The sequence below is a fragment of the Erythranthe guttata genome, chromosome 12, assembly GCF_056151865.1.
Source record: "Erythranthe guttata isolate IM_541 chromosome 12, IM_541, whole genome shotgun sequence".
NCBI classification, from domain to species: Eukaryota; Viridiplantae; Streptophyta; class Magnoliopsida; order Lamiales; family Phrymaceae; genus Erythranthe; species Erythranthe guttata.
The window spans coordinates 67,501-92,042 of NC_142544.1; the positions used below are offsets into that span (position 1 = coordinate 67,501).

The 24,542-nt window shown below is 36.0% G+C and overlaps 4 protein-coding genes, 1 long non-coding RNA gene and 1 other non-coding gene across 7 annotated transcripts; 3 read left to right on the forward strand and 3 right to left on the reverse strand.

Annotated features, from left to right (window-relative positions):
• Positions 1-340: 340 nt before the first annotated feature.
• Positions 341-413, forward strand: TRNAK-UUU (transfer RNA lysine (anticodon UUU)). The gene has a single exon. It is a non-coding gene; the product is annotated as a tRNA-Lys (tRNA).
• A 183-nt stretch (positions 414-596) lies between these two features.
• Positions 597-2,585, forward strand: LOC105967331 (FKBP-like peptidyl-prolyl cis-trans isomerase family protein). 2 transcript variants are annotated; one of them, XM_012991929.2, is made up of 4 exons: positions 597-911; positions 1,008-1,130; positions 1,738-1,854; positions 2,271-2,585. In XM_012991929.2, exons 1-4 carry the CDS (start codon positions 624-626, stop codon positions 2,391-2,393), a joined length of 651 nt encoding a protein of 216 aa, XP_012847383.1. In that variant the 5' UTR covers positions 597-623; the 3' UTR covers positions 2,394-2,585. The 2 variants fall into 2 exon arrangements, with proteins under 2 accessions (XP_012847383.1, XP_012847384.1); XM_012991930.2 differs by lacking the exon at positions 1,738-1,854.
• Positions 2,586-5,184: 2,599 nt separating this feature from the next.
• LOC105970681 (protein MAIN-LIKE 1) lies at positions 5,185-6,721 on the forward strand. Its single transcript, XM_088826712.1, has 3 exons — positions 5,185-5,907; positions 5,984-6,385; positions 6,473-6,721. Exons 1-3 carry the CDS (start codon positions 5,185-5,187, stop codon positions 6,719-6,721), a joined length of 1,374 nt encoding a protein of 457 aa, XP_088682838.1.
• A 647-nt stretch (positions 6,722-7,368) lies between these two features.
• Positions 7,369-10,704, reverse strand: LOC105950412 (protein FAR1-RELATED SEQUENCE 5-like). The gene is made up of 3 exons (XM_088826714.1): positions 10,567-10,704; positions 8,272-10,191; positions 7,369-8,190 (listed from the first exon to the last, which is right to left on the reverse strand). The coding sequence occupies exons 1-3, from the start codon at positions 10,618-10,620 to the stop codon at positions 7,378-7,380; spliced, it is 2,787 nt and encodes a 928-aa protein (XP_088682840.1). The 5' UTR covers positions 10,621-10,704; the 3' UTR covers positions 7,369-7,377.
• A 4,906-nt stretch (positions 10,705-15,610) lies between these two features.
• On the reverse strand, positions 15,611-17,094 carry LOC105967340 (putative zinc transporter 10). Its single transcript, XM_088826717.1, has 3 exons — positions 16,486-17,094; positions 15,724-16,058; positions 15,611-15,614 (listed from the first exon to the last, which is right to left on the reverse strand). The coding sequence occupies exons 1-3, from the start codon at positions 17,092-17,094 to the stop codon at positions 15,611-15,613; spliced, it is 948 nt and encodes a 315-aa protein (XP_088682843.1).
• A 6,337-nt stretch (positions 17,095-23,431) lies between these two features.
• LOC148766134 (uncharacterized) lies at positions 23,432-24,539 on the reverse strand. The gene is made up of 2 exons (XR_016035110.1): positions 24,221-24,539; positions 23,432-23,735 (listed from the first exon to the last, which is right to left on the reverse strand). It is a non-coding gene; the product is annotated as an uncharacterized LOC148766134 (long non-coding RNA).
• Positions 24,540-24,542: the final 3 nt, after the last annotated feature.

A 24,542-nucleotide genomic window follows, 5' to 3' on the forward strand; every position in this document is an offset into this window, starting at 1 on the left:
CGTAAAAATATTATTCACTTACGGTGGACATGGTGAGATTTCCCGTGAAAAGGGAGGGATTTTTTTTTTATAAATATTTTAATTAGTTTAGTGGTAGATGGTTTATAAATATTGAAAAATATAGGTAAAAGAAGAAAAAGAGTGTAAAATTGGAAAAATATTTAATTTGGTGGTGAAATAAGATATTTTGAGGGTGTAAATAACACGTCTCATTTAAAATGGCCCTGTCAACTTACACGATTTATATATTCTCCACCCCAACATTATTATAACTTATATAATTAGCTAATAGTCAAGTAACATGACGTTAATTATGTTGAAAAGAGTGTAATAATAATCAGCCGTCTTAGCTCAGCTGGTAGAGCGCGTGGCTTTTAACCACGTGGTCGTGGGTTCGATTCCCACAGACGGCGTTTTTTGTTTTTTTTTTGGGTTCAATGTTGCCTCAGGCCCAACCCAAATAAGCCATTTTTTTTGGGTTCAATGTTGCCTCAGGCCCAACCCAAATAAGCCATACTTTAAGTCCCAATGTATAGACAATGTTGCCTCAGGCCCAATATGAATTTTAGAAATGAAAATGGGCGTATCTGTGTGAGACTGTGAGTGTGTTATCTAGTTTTTCCATGATTATGGCGCTTCAATTGCAATGCAACGCATATAATTTGCATTTCCCTACCCACCCATCTCTTCCGTCCACTAAAATCTTCTCTGCAGCGGCGACACCTCTAACAAGTAGTAGAAGAGCTCTGTCGCTCTTTGCAATCACCGGAATCGGATTATCCAATTTTGGTAGCAGCAGTTCAATTTGCAGTTGGTATGTTTCAGATTTTGTTGATCTCCCAAATTCTGGTGGTGTCAAAGCCTTGGAGCTTCGAATCGGCGATGGGGAAACTCCCTTGAACGGCGACAAGGTTTATTCAACTACCTCGTTACTTGTTTTTTAATAATCTGTTCTTTGCAATTGAAGTAATTTGATGTTTGTTGCTTTTTGGGGTGGGTAAACAAAGGTCATAATACACTACTATGGAAGATTGGCAGCAAAGCAAGGATGGCGCTTCGATTCCACTTATGATCATAAAGATGCAAATGGAGAACCGGTTCCTTTTGAGTTTGTTCTTGGTTCAGGAAAAGTAATTCTCTCTCGTCTTTTATTTTCTTCAATGTTTACTCATCTGCCATTGTTTGATTGATTGATTGATTGCTTTATGTTCATATAACATGTAATTTATGCCAACCAACCAATATAGTTCCTGAGGTTGAATTTCACATGTTTTGGCTGAATTAGGGAAAAAGGATTATGTATTTCTATTTAGTTGGAGTCAAGTGTGCGTCATCTCTTTCTTATTTGTTGATATTTGTCCTTCTTTCTTCAGTATTTACCTTGAGAGAATTGAACACAAAAGGAAGAAGAAGCTATTCCTATGTTGTAACACTTGAAAGAGACTAGTAACATACATACATACATGTCTTTCTTGAAATATATCATAGCTGTCATCTCCTTATCGAACTCATACCTAGTACATGGACTGATCAATTCAAATTTTTTGATGAGATAAAAAGGCCTTCTTTCATATTCGACAGCAGAAAATATGACAAGTTTCTGAATACGTTCAGCTAAAGTTGAGCAACGCTGAGAAAGATATACATGTTTTTTCAGTTTTATGTATCTATGTTCTGAAGGTAGGCTATTATATATTCTGCATTCATACAAACTTATATGTACATGTAATAAATTAGGTCATATCTGGAATTGAATCAGCTGTGAGATCAATGAAAGTAGGTGGCATTCGCAGAGTTGTTATCCCTCCATCTGAAGGATATCAAAATACATCTCAAGAACCCATCCCACCTAATGTATGTAATTTTATCTTTGAGTAACTTTGTATTTGCTTTATGATCTGTCTGATGTTAAATTGTTTATGCCGTATACCATTTCCAGCAGTTAAATTCAATTACTGCTAATCTACGAATTTGAGAAATGAAATAATGTCGGATGCCCACATATTTTGCATAAACTACTACTACCATAGAGCAAATGGTTAAAATTTGAGAAACTTAAGTGAAACATGGGAATGAGAAGTAAGTACATAACGTGAGGAGTTTTTGTAAAATATGTAAATTAGGAGGAAGTTTGTTGAAGGTTTCTAAGTTCCATGAAAACTACCTAAGCCAAAACTTGAGAATTAAGATTACTGAGTTATCTTGGGTCTCTTTTTATTGAGCATTTGTACGACAAGATAATAATTAGTTGATCTTTTGTTGGTTTGCAGTTTTTTGACAGACAGAGGCTATTCACTACAATATTCAATCCAACACGTCTAGCCAATGGAGAAGGCTCAACCTTAGGGATAATCATCTTCGATATTGAGCTGCTCAGCCTCAGGCGTCACTGAGTTTCCAACTTTTCTGCAATCTTTTTCATCCCTAAGCAATTATATTGTGGGCACAAATTTACATCACTTGTTTTCTTAACAATGATAATTGTTATTGAATACTGTATAATATGTTACTTGTATATTCTTTTGAACATATTAAAGCACAAACTCTGGACACGGCTAGCTGAAGAATTGCTAGCTTCTTATACATATCTTTCGTTGGAGCAGATGTGCGCAATCATGCAATGCAATCCATCTGTGCTCGGAGTAGTCAAACAAGATAGAGACTGTGTTTAGATTTTCTTAGCCAGTCATAAAATCAACCAGTAATGTGAAAACAGTGTTTTCTGTGGTACATTTACTTCAGCATACAAGGAATTTGACTATTAGATGGAAAATCTAATCCGGGTTTCTAAGAGTGTTTGGCTTGTATTTTCATCTTTAAAGATTACTGTGGGTTTGTTTACACATATTTTATTAACTGTAAAGAGGAAAATAGTTGTGAAAAAAATTTCACTTTTTGGTCCATCTTATATTGCATTCTAGTTGACGAACTTGATCAAATCGTTAATGACGGCTGACGTGTACAAGGATCGTTTCTCTTAGAGTAGAGGATCCGGCAAAACCTTGCACAGATCCCAAGTCCTCCAGTCCGTTGGAGTTGGCGGAGGCCGCTCCTAATTTGGCAATTGCTTTCAAGTACATGGTTGCCACGTCGGTTAGGACTTTTAGGGCCGATTTTTGGGCCCCCTTAAAGCGCATCGATTGGCAAATTTGGGCCACCGCAACCCGTGCGGAGGAGGATAATGGAGCGGCCTCATCATCATCATCATCATCGTCGTCGTCTCGATTGTTGTTGTCCATCTGCTGCAGCACTGATTTTCTCATGAATTCCTTTTCGTTTTATTTAACATCACCACTGACTGCACCTGCACTGCACACACACGACTAAGGGCTTTGTTGTCCTTTTTCATCTTAATAGAGAACTAAATTCGAACTTCATGGCATGTTGAGATATGAACATCCGGAACTACATAGATTTGCCATTGGGTTGGGCCGTCGATTTTGGTGTGCTATTACACACTCTATATACATACAAATCGTTTTTTGCCACCTTAAAACCTTGAATGACTTGTTAATATTTTATATTTATTATGTAAATAGCAAATTACATAACGACAAATAATTATTATAGATACTATGAAAAATAACAACTCCAATTTCAGTATGCCACAAGCAAAACACACATGCTTTTGGAGACAACGAAATATGTAGGAAAATTTACATCAAGAACAGCACACAATCGACAACATATATCTGAGAAAAACTAGAAAACAAACAACATTCTTTTTTTTTTTTTTTTCTTAATTCCAAAACAAAAAAAAAAGAAAAAGAAAATCACAATAAAATAATATATTATCTATAGATATCGATCAAGCCCATTTAGCCATGAGTGACATCACACCGGCACCCAAAAGAACGGCTACGTAAGACTTGATTTGGAGTTTAAGGGGGCAACTATTTTGAATACTAATTTTTGCTTAGTTGAATACTACCAAGTTGAAAACCACAATTGAGTACATATTTATAATTTTTTTCTTACTTTAATACCAAAATAAAAATAAAAGTACAAAAATACCCTTTCATACAAAATACTAATTACATCAATTTTCTTTGAAATTACCTATTTGAAAACCAAATAAAAGAAAAGAAAAAAAAAATTCAAACACAAAAACCGCCGGACGTCCACCCCTCCCACGCCGCCCGACGCCGCCGCCGCCGCTCCAACCATCGCCGCCGCCGCTCCAACCATCGCCGCCGCCGGACGCCGACGCCAAACACCGCCGAATGCCGCCCAACGTCGCCCAAAGCCGTCGCCGTCGTCGTCTTCGAATAGTAAGTTATAGTTGTTTCGATTTTTTTTTCTTTAATATTTATTTAAGATTTGATTGTTTGATATGGGTAATTAGGATTTGGTTGTTTTAGGTTAGAATGATCGTTAATTAGTAATGGGTGCATCTGATTTCAGTCGATTTGAGCATTGATTTGAGATTCGTGGGTCGGTTCTTCGTTCACCATTTTCGACCTGTATATGTCGATTTTCGATGAATTTTCGACAGGTTGATGTCGAAAATTCATCCAAAATCGACATGTAAATGTCGAAAATGGTGACATTGTTGAATTTGGAATTTTTGTAATTCGACAGCAAGCTGTCGAAAATTGATCGAATTTTCGACAAGTAGCTGTCGAAAATTCAACCAATTTTCGACAGCTTGCTGTCGAAAACTCTTCCAAATTTCGACAGCAAGCTGTCGAATTTGAATTGTGAATTTTTTTTATTTTTTTTTTTATTTTTTTTTTTTTTTGCTTGTGTTTATATTATGTATATTAATTTTTATTTGTGTGTTATTTTGCAGTGGAAGAACCACGTGAACCTCGTATACCTCCGACTGTCTCGAACCGTAAGAAGAGGAAGGAATTATCAGATAGAGGCAAGGGCATAGCAGTCACGACCAAGAAAAAGACCACGACCAAGAAGAAGTCTGGAGAGGGTTCTTCGTCAACGAATCCGGTGCCGGCTCTACCTTCGACTGTAGAAGTTGGTGATTCGAGCATCGAACCGGTCCGAGGTCCCGAGATACCGGAATTGTACACAAAATTTGATAAGCACATTGCTTATCATATTGTGAACGGAGGGCCAGATCGTTCGGAGCGCGGCTCAGAATTTCGAATACGAAATCACACAGGAACTTTGAAAGGTTGAGAGCCGGCGCCGTTCATTACAGAGGTAGTACAAAGATGTGGTTTAATGTCAGTTGTACAGGCATCGTACAACACAGTGGACGGCCATCTACTTAGAGCCTTCATAGAGAGATGGCAGCCAGCTACCAACACATTTCACTTACCTGTTGGAGAGATGACCATCACACTTGACGATGTGAGTACGTTGGTCGGTTTGCCAGTTGTTGGGCGTACCGTATCTTGCGAGCGTTTGGTCCGTGATTCCAAAACGATCCCCAGTAGTTTGATGTTCGAGTTGCTAGGTGAGTACCCGGACGATGTTAACAAGAAGAAAGCGGTCAAGTTGGAATGGTTGAAGGCTAAATTTAGCAAAGTGACCATGAGAGATAGTGCGGAGAAGAGGACATACGCCATTCGGGCGTATTTGTTATTTTTGCTCGGGTGTACTATACTGTGCGACAAGACAGGCAACATGGTAAGCGTGGAGTATCTAAATCTTGTATCTGATTTGGATCGGATCGGCGAGTATGCTTGGGGCACTGCATGTCTTTGCCGGTTGTACGATGAGCTTTCCTCAGCCTCACAAAAATCAACGAACTCGATGGCTGGCTGGCTGACGCTCTTTCAGTCATGGATTTACGAGCACTTTCCTTATTTGGCGGGTGGCACATTGAAGACGGAATTCGAGGGGCCATTAGCGAGCCGATGGGAGCCTCAGTCAAAGACTACTTCAACGCCTGAACGAGCGTCGTACCTGCGATCTCGATTAGATGATTTGATCCCCGATCAGGTAAAATACCAGTTTAATAATTTGTTATTACTACTTAAGTAGGTTTATAAATCTAATTTTTTATTTATTTTACTAGGTTTTATGGGCACCGTATACGGCTATTCGTGATCGTTTCCCGATGCCAGATTCTGCGTGGTTTAGTGGGATGATATGTTGCATGGACCACTTCGAGGCATATCATCCGGACAGAGTGTTGAGGCAGTTCAACCGGGTGCAAATCATTCCAGGTCGTGCATACATGTCAAAAGATATGTACAAAGCTCTAGTTAGCAAAGGTCGACCGGTCCAGAACTCAATTTTCGTTGCGTACGGCGAACGATTCTCTGATCGGTGGGAGGAGTATTGTCTGGACGAGGAGTCGAGGTCCGTTGAAGTTGAACTCGGGGAGGCGGACACTTCGCCGGACTACATGAATTGGTTCCGACCCAGATGCATGTTACAACTGAGTAGGCATGGAGCCCATCCACCTCGACCCCAGGCGGATCGACCTCGAGACCATTAAGCTCGTCCAGGGGGTGGTAGAGATAAGGATGTCCAACTTTCACAAATTTTGGAGTTGGTGAAGGGTACACTTAGCGAGGTGCGGGGACTTGCGCCATCCGACGCTCATACGGTCATGTGGGGGACCCTAAATGATATTGTCAGATTGATCGAGCCGGATGCCCCACTTCCACCTCCTTCGAGTTCGTCGGATGCCCCACCACCACCTCCAGGTAGCTCGATAGGGCCAATTCCACCGCCATCGAGCTCGTCCGATGCCCCACAGGCGGTTGTGAAACGAGTGTTTAGTAGGAAGAAAAAAACACAGGATTAGTCTTGTATTGTTTTAGATGGATGTTGTTTGATTGATTTTATTTGATTTACTTGTTTTTTAATTTAGTTTTATATGGATTTTGGTTGTTTTAATTGAAAATATTTTGGTTGTTTATATGGATTTTGGTTGTTTTAATTGAAAATTGCAATTTTTTTTAAAAAAAAAAAAAAAAACATACAGATCAAATTCGACAGCTAGCTGTCGAATTTAAGATCAAAATTCGACAGCTAGCTGTCGAATTTGATCTGTATGTTTTTTTTTTTTTTTTTTTTTAAATTGCAATTTTTATTTTTTTTTTGTCCAAAAACACTTAGATGTGTTTTTCATGTTACATTGCAATATATTTGGGGTTAATTTCACAAAAAAAAATAAAAATTGCAATTTAAAAAAAAAAAAAAAAAAAACATACAGATCAAATTCGACAGCTAGCTGTCGAATTTTGATCTGAAATTCGATAGCTAGCTGTCGAATTTTACCTGTATGTTTTTTTTTTTTTGAAAAAATTGCAATTTTTATTTTTTTTTGTCCAAAAACACTTAGACGTGTTTTTTATGTTACATTGCAATATATTTGGGGTTAATTTCAAAAGAAAAAAAACATAGTTTTTTCAAATAAAAAAACAACACTTAATAACATTGAAACTAGCACCAGTAACTTTACATAGTTTTGTTCGGAGAACTATCACCATTGTCTGATATAGTAATAATCTCGAAACTCTCTCGCGTGGCAACATTTTGACCTATTAGTTCTCGAAATGCTGTAATCCGACCATCCATTTCTGCAGGCTTCCAACCATCAGCTTTAGGATCATGACATCGGTACCAATAATCGGCGATAGGAGGTATTGGACAATTCTTGTTCAAGACAACATGCACGAAGTGACAGTTGTCGACGAATGCCATTGCGTGCTCTTTTCTCTCGCTGAAAAGCTTTGGATCGCTCGATAGAGGAAGGAACGTGAGACACTGATACTTGGATAAGTAGACAAGCACAATATTGTATGTTGAAGCAATTACATGACCCATATTTGGAAAAGACATCCAATGATCACGAGTTGCAGGAACATCCCAGTTACTCACAATAGCTTGCATGCTTCTAACGGTTTCTTCGCCACGGTGCATGGTCGTGTAAGTGGAAAAATTAGAAGTCAACTCCCGTAGCATGTCATCTCGCACTCGAACCCATTCATCTTCTCCAAATCCCATCATAGAGGCAACTGCCCGAAATCCACAGTGTCCATCTGAACCGACATTGATGATTTCTCGAACGTGCATACGAAATCGTGGATGGATCGTGTCAATGTACTTATTCTTGCCGATCAAACCTGGTGGCAATCCCACATCTGCATCTTCAAATAATGGTTTGAACGACTCTTGCGTCGGTATAGTGCTTTTTCCTGACTCTTGAGTTGGTATAGTGTTAAAAGAATCATTCGAGTGCCCTCGTAATCTCATCAGTACAGGTATAAGCTGCAGTATATTACACTTCATTACTCAGCACAATTATAAAATACAATTTCAATGAAATGAGACGATAGTAGCGACATTTACCTTTGGAGAACAACTAGCTTGCTTCGATTTTTTTTTCTTTGGCTCCACATACTCAAAATGTGATTTGTCCCGAGTGCTTGATTTGTCTTTCCTATTTTTTGTCGGTCGACCTTTGCTAACAACTTTTTCACTTGGCTCCGTAAGGTTAGTCTTCTCTGGGTGGGTAAAATGTCTCAAATGGTTGCGCAATCGAGTTTTTGCATCGAGATCGGCACATTCAAAGAGCTTCTGGTATTCCGATAATTCTTCGTCGATGGTTGGTAGGATGACTTGGTCTGTGGTCGCGACGGGCTCCATACTCATGTGTTTCCAATACGAGCCTATTAACTCAAGTGGGATAGGACATTTGTTCACAACAACATACTCATGAAGTTCATGGCGACATGGTAGACTGTGGGTTGTTCGGATGGCGCAACTACAACCCATATCGCTCGGTTGCAATAGTTTCGCATTGTCCACCTCAACTTTGAGTAGTTGCAGAGCGTATTTTGAGATACTTCCACGAAGATCATTGTATATCAACGTTTTGAAAGTGTGCTCGTAAGTATTTTTACTTACTTCAAAGGAAGCCTTGATGTCATTGTGTTGTTCGACAATTTGATTGTGGACTTTCGTATACAAATCCACAAATGTGCCAGTTGAATTACGCACATCCCTTTTCATTCGTCCGTGTGCCCCCTCCACCCTATTAGAAGTGTACGTTCCAAAATGAGTATACTTATTTGTCCACACCGATACAAGTCTCTCCTTGTACGGATCCAACCATGAATTAGCTACATATTCTATAGCCGGGAGATAACCGATAAATGTTCTTTTCAAATCCTCCCAATCCTCATTGAACTCCTCTATGGTATTTCTTTCAATAAGAGCCGAAAAACTCGACTGAAATTGCTTCCATTTGGTGATGTCCTTTGGGAACAATTTCTTACAATTGGCCACTATATTCTTGTTCACATGCCACCGACACAGCAAGTGATGACTCGATGGATACACATTGGCCACTGCTTTCATTAAACCCAAATCTCGATCTGTTACAATGCAATTAGGCCGAGGACAACTGGTCATGGCCTCCTTCAAACAACGCAACACCCATTCAAAATTTTCTGTCTTTTCGTGGTCCAAGTATGCAAAGGCAATTGAGAACGTCTTGTTGGTACAAGTAAAACCCACAATCTCAAGAAATGGGAGTCCGTAACGATTGGTCTTGTACGTGCAATCGATGACGAATACGTACGGATACGACTGTGCCAACTTAATGCATTTCGGGTGGATCCAAAACAAGTCGGTAATCGCATTCAACTCGTTCGATCGATGGTACGAGAGGTATTCATCTTCTTTCAACTTGACGAACAATGATTGCAATTGAGATCTCCCATCCAATTCACTGAAATTTAACTTAGAGATAGTATTGTAAACTGTCTTCATACCAGTTACATTAGACGGGTCCTTTTGCTTCAATGCTCTTAGAATTGCCCTTGGTTTCACCATTGCTTTCTTCATAGTGTGAACAAAGGAAACATCCTCCTTTGATAATCTTCCGGCATAAGAGTGTCCGTGCAAGTTTTCGAATAAGTTGTGGTTGTGAATACCACAACTAACATCCAATTTCCACTCAGCCTTTTCATCATCCTTGTGTTCTCTTGTCCCCTTCAATTTAAACGGACAATTGCATTTCTTTGAACCGGTGCTCCTTTTTCCCGGTCTTTGATCATCTTCACCTGGTACCTTCTTGCCAACATAATGGCCCCCACGCTCACAACGAACAATCACATACGGTGTCCTACGTCCTCTATCCCCGTCACTCGAACCCCCAATCATTAACACCATTCCAATTCTTTTACATACTTCACGAACCCATGCCATTAAAGCTTCTTTTGTTGGGAATTTTTCTGACGTGGTAAATGAATGGGTGCAATCGATCTACACAAAAGTGTCGAAAATATAAGACAAGTAAATTTGCAACAGGAACCAAATCGACACTTAAGTGTCGAAAATTACCCATATTTTCGACACTTAAGTGTCGAAAATACCCTTCACTTTCGACGCCTAAGTGTCGAATTATGATGCAATTTTCGACACTTAAGTGTCGAAAATATGGGTAATTTTCAACACTTAAGTGTCGAAAATTGCATCATAATTCGACACTTAGGCGTCGAAAGTTAAGGGTATTTTCGACACATACATGTCGAAAAATAAGGGTATTTTCGACCTGTATGTGTCAAAAATACATGGCGAGTTTAAAAAAAAAAAAATTCAAAATCGATGTTTTAGCTCAAAAAATACATGAATACATACCTGAATGGGTTCTCCTTGCTCGTAAACTACCATTCTATTGTCATTTGAGGCCATTTTGCAAGTTGTGTAAGGTTTTGATTTCTTTTGTTTTGGGGTTTTTTAGGAGGGTTTTTGGGGAGGGAGAAGAAGGAGGTGGAGGAGGTGGGGGGTTTGTGAGTGAGGAGGGAAATGTTTTTTTTAGGTTTTTGATTATTTGGTTTTTAAGAAAGAAAAATAGTATTTGTAATATTTTTTGGTTTTAATTTTCATTAAGGGTATTAAAGTAATTTACAATTAATTATTTATTTTTTATTTTTTTGGTATTCAAGTAAGCAAAAATTAGTATTTGAAATAGTGATCCCCGGAGTTTAATACTTCCCTGTAATTTTGGCCCCATAAAATCAGCAGCCAATAGATCAACCAAAGCCATGTATATATTAGCGTATATATTATATATATTACGTATATTATTATTATTCCTATTTTATTCTAGTTACCTTGTATAATAGGTTACCTTGTGTAGTTAGGATTAGGGTTTCCTACATAATAACTATATATATGATTAATATACGTGAGAGATAATTCATTCTCTCTTTTCTCCAAAACCTAATTCTCCTATATGATATCAGACACTAGGTTAACCTAGCCGTCACCACATCTTCTTCTCTTCTTCTCTTTTTCTCTTCTTCTTCATAGACGTTGCCCCCCTTCTTCTCCATGGCCGGCGAAGCTTCTTCTCCCTTCACCGTCCCTCTCAATACTTTTCACCTTGCTCATGCCATCTCTAATATTAAATCTCTCATCCCCGTTACCCTAGATCTAAAAAATCCTAATTATCAAAAGTGGAGCCACTTTTTCACAATTATCGTCGGTCGTTTCTGCCTCTCCGACCTTCTACATGGAAAACCCCGACCGGATTCGATTTCCGCCGACGAATGGCAACGCGCCGACTATCTCCTCCAATCTTGGATCTACGACACCATCTCCGACGATCTATCCAGCATGGTTCTCTCAAAAACCTCCACCGCCAGTGACCTATGGACCGCCATCTCTTCTCTCTTCACCGACAACAAAGATTATCGAGCCATTGAACTTGAAGAAAAATTCAAGTCCCTCAAGAAAGGCGCTCTCTCCATTCACAATTATTGCCAAATAATCAAAACCACGGCGGACAACTTGGCCGATGTCGGAAATCCAATCTCCGACAAACAACTCGTCCTACAAACCCTACACGGCCTTCCGAAACATTACGGGATCGTCGCCAACCTAATCTCCTTTCAGAATCCCCTTCCCACTTTTCTACAGACTCGATCTCTTCTTCAGATGGAAGAAACAAGAGTCGCTGAACCGGAGCAGACCGCTGCTGTTCTCTACGCCTCCAACGCGAACTGTCCATCCAACAGTTGCAACGGTTCCTGCAACAGTTCCCGCAGAGGTAGTTCTTCGCGTTATCAGCACGGGGGTGGCCGATCCAACCGTCGCGGAGGTCGCAACACTAACCGTCACCCTATGCAGCACTACGGCTACCATAGTGCCCATGGCGCATCTCAACTCTGGCGCGCACCTTACCGACATCCGTCAATGCTAGGATCCGCTCTAAATACATCAGGCCACTCATCCACTACAGCGGCTCAAGCCTACACTGACCACTCGGCTCCTACTCAGGTTCATCCGCAGCAACAACCACGCCACAGCACTAACAGTTTCATCAACAGTTGCAACAGTTCCTGCAACAGTGCCAACGTGGTGGATCTCGCAAACCGTTTAAATACGGTGACACTTCAGCAGCCTACCGAGTCACAGTGGTTCATGGACAGCGGGGCGACCTCTCATATGGCACCGCACTCAGGTAATTTCAATTTTGTTTTTAATCCTGGCAGTCATTTCCCCAAACATGTCGTCGTCGGTAATGGTTCCACCCTCCCCATAACCCACATAGGCCACACAATTCTTCCAACCACTCCTTTCCGCCTCACAAATGTCTATGTCACACCCAATATCGTGAAACACCTTATCTCTGTTCGAAAGTTCACCCGCGACAACTCATGTTCGGTTGAATTTGACCCGTTTGGTTTTTCTGTGAAGGATCTTCGGAGTCGAGTCGAGATTTTTAGGTGCAATAGCTCCGGTGACCTATATCCATTTAAAATCCCTCCCCCCACCTCACCTCCCGCTGCTTTCCTCACTATCGCAACACCTTCATCTCGCACTCTTTGGCATCGGCGTCTAGGCCATCCCGGCAAACACGTCATGTCTCGTTTATTTTCTAGCACTTTTCTTTCCCATAGTAAAGACCATGGGGAGTCTCTTTGTAATGCCTGTCAATTAGGCAAACATTTTCCTCTACCATTTTTTCCTCAAAAATCTACTACTGTTGCCCCATTTCAAATTATTCATGCTGATTTATGGACTTCTCCTGTTTCTAGTTTTACGGGTTTCAAATATTATCTTGTGTTAGTTGATGATTTTACCCATTATTTATGGACTTTTCCTCTTCGAAATAAATCCGATGTTTTTACAACCTTTGTCACTTTTCATACACTTCTCAAAACTCAATTCCAACATCCCCTGAAAGCCTTACAAAGTGATAATGGTCGTGAATTAAAAAATGCGGATTTTCAAAACTACTTCACTAAACACGGCATCCTAAATCGTTTTTCGTGTCCCCACACCTCCCCTCAAAACGGACACGCAGAACGAATGTTCCGCACTATAACTAACATGATTCGATCCCTCATCTTTCAAGCTCATCTTCCTCCTACTTATTGGGTCGAAGCCCTTCATATGGCCACACACCTACTCAATATCTTACCTACCAAAACCACACAAAACCGAACTCCTCACGAAGCTCTTTACCTCATCAAACCTACATACTCTCATCTTCGAGTATTCGGTTGTCTCTGTTATCCCAACCTCACCGCCACCACAACACATAAACTCGCCCCCCGTTCTACTCCTTGTGTCTATCTCGGTCACCCTTCCTCTCACAAAGGCTATCGTTGCCTTGATAGATCCACTGACCAAATCAGAATTTCTCGTCATGTTACCTTCGACGAAACTAACTTTCCTTTTGCAGAGTCTACTCCCCCCAAAAACACACTTCCTCCTTCTGCCTTGGACGAAAACACACCATCCCTGTTCCTCCTCCCCCAAACTTCGTCTAACTGTTGCAACAGTTCATCCAACTGTTTCAACAGTGAACCACCCTCTTCCAACAGTTCGTCCAACAGTCCTATAAGACAGCCAACACCTGCTTCTTTTGCAGCACCACCTCTCGACCACGGCCAGCTCGCAACCCCTTCTTCTACTTCCACATCTCCTTCCCCTACTCCCACACCTCCCCCACCTCCCCCTTCTCACCCTATGGTGACTCGCAGTAAAGTGGGCATCCACAAACCCAAAGTCCATTTCTCTCTCGTTGCGTCCTCTACCTCTTCCATTCCCACCAACTATCGCCAAGCTCTTCTTGACCAAAACTGGCGAAACGCCATGATTGAGGAATATACTGCTTTAATTAAAAACAATACTTGGAATGTTGTGCCCCGCCCCCCGTTCACTAATGTTATTTCTGGTAAGTGGATATACAAACAGAAACTCAAGTCTGATGGCTCTCTTGAGCGATACAAAGCACGGTGGGTTGTTCGTGGGTTTCACCAGCAGGCTGGCATCGACTTTGACGAGACTTTTAGCCCAGTTGTCAAACCAGCCACTGTTCGAACAGTTCTCAGTATTGCTCTCTCACGATCATGGCCAATCCACCAGCTTGATGTGAAAAATGCCTTCTTACATGGCGATCTCTCTGAAACTGTCTACTGCGAGCAACCTCCCGGATTTGTCGATCCATCTCGCCCCACCCACGTGTGTCGTCTCAACAAAGCACTCGGTCTCAAGCAGGCACCACGTGCTTGGTACAAGCGTTTTGCATCTCACATTACTACCATGGGGTTCAGAGAATGCAAGTCCGACACTTCACTATTTGTGTACTGTCGCAACAGTTCACGCGACTGTCGCAACAGTTCATGCGCCTACCTTCTGCTGTATGTCGATGACATTGTACTTACGGCCTCCACACCTGAATTGCTCCGCTCTATCATCGCTGCCCTTAATCAAGAGTTCGCAATGAAGGATCTTGGCGATCTTCACTACTTTCTCGGCATCTCAGTTACTCGCTCGTCGAATGGGCAATTTCTCTCTCAACGCAAGTACGCCGACGAGATACTAGAGCGTGCACACATGGCTTCCTGCAACCCTTGTCTTACGCCGGCTGACACAAAGAGCAAGTTGTCTTCGACCACTGGAACCCCCGTTGCTGACCCTACTATTTATCGCAGCCTTGCCGGTGCACTGCAATACCTCACGTTTACTCGTCCCGACATCTGCTATGCTGTGCAACAAATATGTCTATTCATGCATGATCCGAGGGAACCTCATATGGCTTCTCTCAAGCGTATCCTTCGCTACATTCGTGGCACTCTCGATCACGGCCTTCAGCTCTCCCCTAATCCGGACCTCTCCCTTATCGCTTACTCCGACGCCGATTGGGGTGGCTGCCCTGACACTCGTCGTTCGACATCGGGCTATTGTGTTTTCCTTGGCAACAACCTCATCTCTTGGTCCTCCAAACGACAGGTGACTACTTCTCGATCAAGTGCGGAGGCCGAATATCGAGCTGTCGCAAATACCGTCGCCGAAACGACTTGGTTACGCAACCTACTTTCTGAGTTGCTCTGCCCACTTTCGAAAGCCACTATTGTCTACTGTGACAACGTCAGTGCCGTCTACCTATCCAGCAATCCTATTCAACACTCTCGTACGAAACATGTGGAGATCGATATCCACTTTGTCCGAGAGAAAGTTGCTTTAGGACACGGTCGAGTTCTTCACGTCCCATCCGCCTACCAGTTTGCCGATATCTTCACGAAAGGACTCCCTACTCAACTGTTCCAACAGTTTGTCTCCAGTCTCCATGTCATCTCCTTTCCCGTTTCGACTGCGGGGGTGTATTAACGTATATATTATATATATATTACGTATATTATTATTATTCCTATTTTATTCTAGTTAATTACCTTGTATAATAGGTTACCTTGTGTAGTTAGGATTAGGGTTTCCTACATAATAACTATATATATGATTAATATACGTGAGAGATAATTCATTCTCTCTTTTCTCCAAAACCTAATTCTCCTATAGTATAGCAACAGCCCTGCAGACGATGCATTAAGCAATCCAACGGTGATCAATGATCGACGGTTGTTCTCCTTGTAAGAGCTGGCCAATGCTAATCCCAATGCTATTCCAAATGGAGTTGTCACGCTGAAGAAGAATGCCATTGCTGCCTTCTTTATGAACTTATACTCTGCCTGGAGAATGCAACCACCAAGTCCCATTCCTTCAAACATTTGATGGAAGCATAGTGCAGCGATAAGTCCTTTAATCGAGCATGTGTTGTTAGAGGCACCCAGAGACAATCCAATCACTATTGAGTGTACTATGATTCCCAGCTCCAAAACCTGCAGTAATATAATATATACTCAAATTGTTTATTATTACAATTTTTATATCAATGTTCCCATTATTATTCTATATACGATTGAACTGTTTGTTAGTCAATCAGGTTCTTAACACAAACAGACAAACATTATTAGAAAAGGACCATCATCTGATCTGATGATCCTTCTGCTCGATCCTATTAATTATTTTATGTGGAAACTGCACAATGTACTGTGGGATAATAATAATAATAATAATAATAATAATAATAATAATAATAATAATAATAATAATAATAATAATAATAATAATAATAATAATAATAATAATAATAATAATAATAATAATGAATAATAAACTGAATATTTATCAGTAATTAGGTTCAGATTGGGGTTAAAAAAAAATAGTCCGTCATTTTTGCTTTTAATTTGTTATTCAAGCACTAACCATGGCAATAACTCGGTAACGGAGAAGTTGGGCACCCTGGACTTCTAACTTGGCTCCGTGGTGGTGGCCGTGGAAATGAGAATGGGCGCCGCCGCCAGATTCCACCACTGCCAGCTCCTCGGGTTCCCCGCCGGAGTTGGGCTTCACAACTCCAGAATTGTGTTTCTTAGAGTAGAGGCTTGTGGCCATAGAGTCGATCATGAGAGTCACAATTGCTGAGAGCATAGCCACGAATCCGGTGAAGGGGAATTTGTGCCACGGGTTTTCTTTTAAACATGGGGATGACAGCATCTCCACAGAATCCGGCAACACGTGCATGAATCCGGTGGCCAAAATAATACCGGCGGCAAAAGCTTTGACGATGAAGAAGAGATTCCGGTCAGGGCTGAGAGCCGGAATTGACTTGGTGAAAAGTGGCAAACAGACACCGATCATGCTGCTGATTAGGATTGTTACGATGGCGATTATTTTGAGAGGTAAAGCCTTCTTCTTGTTTGTGCAGCCGTCATCTTCTTCTGCGCCGCATTCCTCAACCTCAGACGACAGCACTTGAACGGATAAATTGGAAAGGAGGATGAAGAAGATTAAAATTGATTTCGAACAAGTCATCGTGAAATCTGATTCTATTGAACTTATAAAGTCTGAAAATGGAATACAAATAATCGATTAATTATTGATGATTGTTGAGTATATATTTTAATTTGCTGAAGTTGAAGAGAAATTTATAGAAATGATTTGAAGTTGATGATGATGATGATGATCAAAATGGCATGGAAGGGGCTGGTGAGAGATATTTCAAAACGGTTAATTTTATATAAATAAATAAATCGGGATTTGGTTAATTGGTTATGAGAGTAAATATACCTAAGAGGGGGGTGAATTAGGTTTTATAATAAATTTTTTCGATATTAATTAAACTGACTTTAAGTACTTAATGGAATAATGAGTTGTTCTTTGGAAAATATTGTTATCGATAATTTAGAAAACGTAGCAAATTTATACGTTAAGTGTGAGGAGAAGGTATAGCGAGAAAATTGTGAGAGATACGGAAATTCAAAGTAATGCGTAAAGTAAAGAACACCGTGATTATAGTGGTTCGGAGAGAATCTCCTAATCCACTCTTCCAAGCCTTTGAACCTTTATTCTCGTGCCTCCAAGATCCTTAGATCCTCCACACCAACTAGCGTGCTTACAAGTCCCTAACGACTTTCGCACAAGTATCGTGCTTACAAGAGTTTCACTCTTTCGCACTTATCAATAAGTGCTTACAAGACTTTAATAACTTTCGCACTTATCAATGAACCTCACAATATGAATTGAATGCGCTAACTAATAACTAAAAAATTCCTCACTCAAAATGGACTCAAATGAACAACGAGAGGTAGGACTTGAAATTTTCAACAATCAACTCTTTTCAGCTCTTTTTTTGAATTTCACTTCCCTGCTTTGCTTGAATGACTTTGATCACTATTTATAGGTGAGCTCCTCTATCTTCCAAAGGAAAAACATCAATATATCTTGATTTTCTTGATTGACTTAATTGAGGTTATAATTGATTTGACTCAATTAGATCAGCTCAAATAGGAAAGCATTTGAATTTTGAAATCAAGAACAAACCTTTCTTCAACATAAATGAATTTCAGCAGAACAACTTCCGGCAGAAGTGAGCATCTTCCGGACGGACAACAATTATTATAAATCTTTGATTGGTTGATTGCAAAGTGATTGAAGGGTTTCCAAAATAAAGAGATAGAGTCTCAATCAGCCAAACTTCAATTCAAAGCAGGTTTGATTTTTGAATAAAGGAATTTCTTCCAAAGATAGAATATAAAAGAAATCTTTTGCTTCCAAATATATTTCCAGCAAATAGAGAGAGTGGGATTTGGCTGATCCTTTCAAACATATTTTTCAAAAGAGAATTTGATTATTTTCGAAAATGAATTGCCCAAAAAAGCTTATAGAAAATAAAGATTATAATAGTTGGGCTTTGGGAGTAAATGTGGAGGATCGTTTGGGCTTGTTCTCGAGATGGTTCAAGGGCATTGGGCATTCGATTATGCTTAATATCTAATAAGAATAAGACTCAACATAATTCATTAGTTCCATAATCAATTGTTTGTTTGATCATCACTTTGGATTACAAGCCATTTGGCTAAAAGGTTATGTGTTAGGCGAGTGTGTGGATGCTTGTTTTGCATGAAACGGGGGCCAGCCGTATGCGTACGGCTGTCACGTGCTATGGCATTACGTGGCACCCTCATGCTCTACGTGGCCACTCGAATTTAATTTAATATTATTTATTCTGTTCAAAGAGGATTCATTCTGCTTTCCTGCTTTTTTGTCTTTTTGTGAAAAGTATATTGTTATCTTGTGTTCAAACATATCTGGAAGTTCGTACAGTACATGTCATCCAATGTTGAAACTTAGGATTAAGGTTTACAATCCCTAATCTTTAAACTAATTAAGTTTTTACAAATATATAGTTGAACTTGAACACACTTAAAGTGTGCGCTCGCGTACTCCTTTACTTACTTTTGATTTTTTTTTTTTTTTTTTTTTCTACATTGATATTATAGGTATTACTATTTCGCTGTGATTTTTTTATTTATTAAAAAATAAAACGTCAAAATCACTATATATACTTTGCAGGGTGTTAAAATGAAAGACAACTTCCAACTTGGGTTATTGAAGCAAACCAAAATCATTATTATTATTATTATTATTATTATTATTATTATTATTATTATTATTATTATTATTATTATTATTATTATTATTATTATTATTATTATTATTATTATTATTATTATTATTATTATTATTATTATTATTATTATTATTATTATTATTATTATTATTATTATTATTATTATTATTATTATTATTATTATTATTATTATTATTATTATTATTATTATTATTATTATTATTATTATTATTATTATTATTATTATTATTATTATTATTATTATTATTATTATTATTATTATTATTATTATTATTATTATTATTATTATTATTATTATTATTATTATTATTATTATTATTATTATTATTATTATTATTATTATTATTATTATTATTATTATTATTATTATTATTATTATTATTATTATTATTATTATTATTATTATTATTATTATTATTATTATTATTATTATTATTATTATTATTATTATTATTATTATTATTATTATTATTATTATTATTATTATTATTATTATTATTATTATTATTATTATTATTATTATTATTATTATTATTATTATTATTATTATTATTATTATTATTATTATTATTATTATTATTATTATTATTATTATTATTATTATTATTATTATTATTATTATTATTATTATTATTATTATTATTATTATTATTATTATTATTATTATTATTATTATTATTATTATTATTATTATTATTATTATTATTATTATTATTATTATTATTATTATTATTATTATTATTATTATTATTATTATTATTATTATTATTATTATTATTATTATTATTATTATTATTATTATTATTATTATTATTATTATTATTATTATTATTATTATTATTATTATTATTATTATTATTATTATTATTATTATTATTATTATTATTATTATTATTATTATTATTATTATTATTATTATTATTATTATTATTATTATTATTATTATTATTATTATTATTATTATTATTATTATTATTATTATTATTATTATTATTATTATTATTATTATTATTATTATTATTATTATTATTATTATTATTATTATTATTATTATTATTATTATTATTATTATTATTATTATTATTATTATTATTATTATTATTATTATTATTATTATTATTATTATTATTATTATTATTATTATTATTATTATTATTATTATTATTATTATTATTATTATTATTATTATTATTATTATTATTATTATTATTATTATTATTATTATTATTATTATTATTATTATTATTATTATTATTATTATTATTATTATTATTATTATTATTATTATTATTATTATTATTATTATTATTATTATTATTATTATTATTATTATTATTATTATTATTATTATTATTATTATTATTATTATTATTATTATTATTATTATTATTATTATTATTATTATTATTATTATTATTATTATTATTATTATTATTATTATTATTATTATTATTATTATTATTATTATTATTATTATTATTATTATTATTATTATTATTATTATTATTATTATTATTATTATTATTATTATTATTATTATTATTATTATTATTATTATTATTATTATTATTATTATTATTATTATTATTATTATTATTATTATTATTATTATTATTATTATTATTATTATTATTATTATTATTATTATTATTATTATTATTATTATTATTATTATTATTATTATTATTATTATTATTATTATTATTATTATTATTATTATTATTATTATTATTATTATTATTATTATTATTATTATTATTATTATTATTATTATTATTATTATTATTATTATTATTATTATTATTATTATTATTATTATTATTATTATTATATACTTGTGTAGCTGTATTATTCTCTTCTTTTAAAACTCAACCAATAAACTATTGGATTTTCTTGAATATAAAACAATATAGCCGAATGGCTGTATTCATGCTGCTCAACCCGTACAACGGGACATTCCAATCATTTAACGAGTTTTGACTTTTTGTACTTTTTAGCCAAAATCATTTTTCATTACAAAAATTAATCTTATCTGTTGAATTTGAATGTCTATCAAAGTCCACTCATCTATTGAGACAGACTACATGTTACGACATTAGGTGACGTAACAGAATTGTTGTGTTGTCACAGTAATAAATCTACGAAAAGCAGAATAAAGAACACAACAATTTAATGTGGTTCGGATACAAATGTACCCTACATCCACGAGGACTTGCAAAACTAGTTCAGATTTAAGTGTACATTAATAGGACTTAATAAAACACTAAAGATTCCCTCTTTATGTGATACGCCGTTCTTGCACACGACTCGAACTTGTTGATAATCAAAGCAATTCCTTCTCCGCACTCTTGGACTTCCTCCAATGTTGAACTTCCTTCAAACGGCGGATCGATCTCTCCCGTGATCTTTTAAGCACTTCTCCTGAAACGCCGATCTTCTTTATGGCCTAGTAGAAGAAACCTGTTCTGTTGCCGCACCTGATGTGCCGACAGGGCTGCAGCACGGGTTGCACCCTTCAAAGCCTTTATGCTGGGATTTTTCTTTTTAAATCTCTATAGGACTCATATGAGTTGATGGCCTTATATAGGCACCAAATCACCACCCTAAACCTAACTTGGGCCCTAAGAAATCGATTTAACTAGGTAATAGAATTCTAGTTGATTTCTACTTCTATTCTAGATAAGTACAAAAGATACCTAACTAGAATATAGTACATGGAAATAAATCTAAGTCCTAATAAAAATATTACAAGAATAGGACTCTAATTAATTCCAAAATAAACATGAAAAACAAATCTTTGTCAATCTTTAATTTCCACGTATGGCGGATTTCTCAATCTTCACTAACAGAAATCTGGCGCCAACATTATCCCATTAATATATTAAAATATGGATGAATTTGAGCCGGGTCCAATAACCTTTTAACTTTCATTTAAAGTAAATTCATAAAATTAGAAATTTCCAAAATAGCCTACATACTTTTATTTGAATTAAGCCCAACCCATTCTCATTTCATCCCACTCTAACCTCTGCCCACCAGGTTTGGTCCGACCCTATCTGGCCCGATCCATTTCCCTTTTCTTTTTCTTTATGTTTTTATTTATAATTTTTCTTAAAATGTTTTTATTTTTATTTTATTTTTCTGGCAGTGATCTGGGTCGTCTAACCTTGATTCAACTTTAGTTAATGATATTAGTTAAATAAAAATAATAATAATCAAAATAAATAAGATAAAACAAACCTTAATTAGAGTTTGAAAATAATAAAAAGAATATAAACTAGTTATTTGAGTTTATATCAAAGGAGTCACAGTTTGATTGTTATTATGCATGCATGTGATCCTTATTTAATTTATCTGTCGTACCGGCAAGGCACCATCTTACTCATTCTATATGTGAATGAGATGATCATAACTAGTGATGATCCCAAAAGAATTGAAGGATTTTATCGGCTAACAATATAATTTGAAATTACTCATTCCGAAGATAGCCTTTATATTACGGAGGCTAAGTATGCATCTGAACTCGCAAGATTGTTGACACTCCAGTTGAGCTCAATTCCATCCGACTTCCTCGGGGCGAACACTGTTATCCAATCCTTCTCTTTACATGCGCTTTGTTGACAATTTAGTATATTTTACTATTATTCGTCTGAGAAATCTCATACACATGCAGTACTTCAAATTAGTCAACAGTACTTGTTTGCTCCAAGGTTGGTCCATTATGACGCCGTCATTCGCATTATTCGTACATAAACGATGAGCATTAGCAACTAAAATGCCTTGTCACTGCAAAAAAAAAGCATTTTATGTGACGAAAAAAATTGTCACTCAAACTTAAACTTTCGTCACATAAACATTTATGTGATAAATTATTTCGTCGCAGCGTTCGTCGCTAGGGCCTGTCGCGAAAGGTGTTTTGTGACGAAATATTGTTTTTGTCACCAGAGATTGTGACGGAATGTAATTTTGTCACAGAATTGTGTGTATTTGCGACAAAATGTCCGTCACATAAAAAACTTAAATTTGTCACAACAAGATTATTTCGTCACAGTAGGTGCTGCTTATTGTGACAAATTATTTCGTCACATGAACTACAAGATCTATTGAGACAAATTTCGTCCCATAAAATATATTTTTATAATTTAGAATTTACCTGACAACATAATTTATCATATAATATATATCTGCCTTAATTTTTACTTTTCTAATATACAAAAATAATAGAATTAAACTTCATTGAACTAAAGAATGATTCTAAAATAAAAAAATACTTATATTGCAATATGTAGTAGTACTATCACACTTACAGAAAACCTCACATTCTAGTTTACACTCAAAAGCTATAATAAAATATAAATAAAAGTTATAATCATTAGTTTGCACCTAATGATATTGTATCCTTCTTCCCCTTAGCCTTCTTTGTGGCCGTAATTCCATCTCTTAACAGTTGCAGCAATTACTTATAATAGTGAAAATACTCCTTTTCCATCCAATTACAGAAGTACTTGTACCTTCTATCAACCTGAACCAACAAAATTTAATCCATAACATAGAAAAACATTACCTCCATTAGTTCTAGACATAAATGAAATATACGTATAACACAAACAATTAGTAATAAAACAAATGTTATGGCAGTTACCGCAATCAATAAAAAAATAAAATAAAGAAAGCATTCAAATGCTCTTGCATTATTTTTTTTCCTATTCTTTTTGGTCTCCAATGTAATTGATGTTAAAACATAGGAAAGCATTTTTGAACTTCTTATATGTCTGCTTCTTCTTGTAAGGTCCAGTTTTCTAGACAAAACAACCAATATCATAATAGATAATCACATAGGATTCTAACTTCTAACAAGTTCCACAAATACGCCGTCAAAGACTTACACATCCGCAACCAAAGTACACTCAGCTACATAGAAACTAAAACTACAGAGATATCATTGCATATAATATATCCAAATACATGCATATAATATTAAGTATCAAGAAATGGAGAGAAATATACCCATAGGTCATCTTGCCCGGGTAAGCTTGAGTGGTCTCTATTAGCTTGAGTGGATATCAGCTATAAGCCAAGAAAGATGATCAGACATAAGCCATCGATTTCGTCTGCGAAACAAAACAACGTTATTTTCAGCAGAAGCTGCACGGTTTTGTTACTATGCTGCATTTCGATCAAACTACGATTGAAAGAAAAACACATAACCTCAAATCAAATGCAAATGTAAGCATTACACAATATACTCAACAAAAATGTTGTGTGTGTGTGTATATATATATATATATATATATATATATATATATATATATATATATATATATATATA

Bases quoted from the DNA above. Each gene is read 5' to 3' on its own strand.
- LOC105967331 (XM_012991929.2), top strand. From the start codon at position 624: ATGATTATGGCGCTTCAATTGCAATGCAACGCATATAATTTGCATTTC. The intron at 912-1,007 runs GTTTATTCAACT...GGGTAAACAAAG, and splicing joins CTCCCTTGAACGGCGACAAG to GTCATAATACACTACTATGG. The intron at 1,131-1,737 runs GTAATTCTCTCT...GTAATAAATTAG, and splicing joins TTGTTCTTGGTTCAGGAAAA to GTCATATCTGGAATTGAATC.
- LOC105970681 (XM_088826712.1), top strand. From the start codon at position 5,185: ATGTCAGTTGTACAGGCATCGTACAACACAGTGGACGGCCATCTACTT. The intron at 5,908-5,983 runs GTAAAATACCAG...TTATTTTACTAG, and splicing joins ATGATTTGATCCCCGATCAG to GTTTTATGGGCACCGTATAC. The intron at 6,386-6,472 runs GCGGATCGACCT...GAGTTGGTGAAG, and splicing joins CCCATCCACCTCGACCCCAG to GGTACACTTAGCGAGGTGCG.
- LOC105950412 (XM_088826714.1), bottom strand. From the start codon at position 10,620: ATGGCCTCAAATGACAATAGAATGGTAGTTTACGAGCAAGGAGAACCC. The intron at 10,192-10,566 runs GTATGTATTCAT...ACTTTTGTGTAG, and splicing joins AGCAAGGAGAACCCATTCAG to ATCGATTGCACCCATTCATT. The intron at 8,191-8,271 runs GTAAATGTCGCT...AATATACTGCAG, and splicing joins AAGCTAGTTGTTCTCCAAAG to CTTATACCTGTACTGATGAG.
- LOC105967340 (XM_088826717.1), bottom strand. From the start codon at position 17,094: ATGACTTGTTCGAAATCAATTTTAATCTTCTTCATCCTCCTTTCCAAT. The intron at 16,059-16,485 runs GTTAGTGCTTGA...ATATTACTGCAG, and splicing joins GTTACCGAGTTATTGCCATG to GTTTTGGAGCTGGGAATCAT.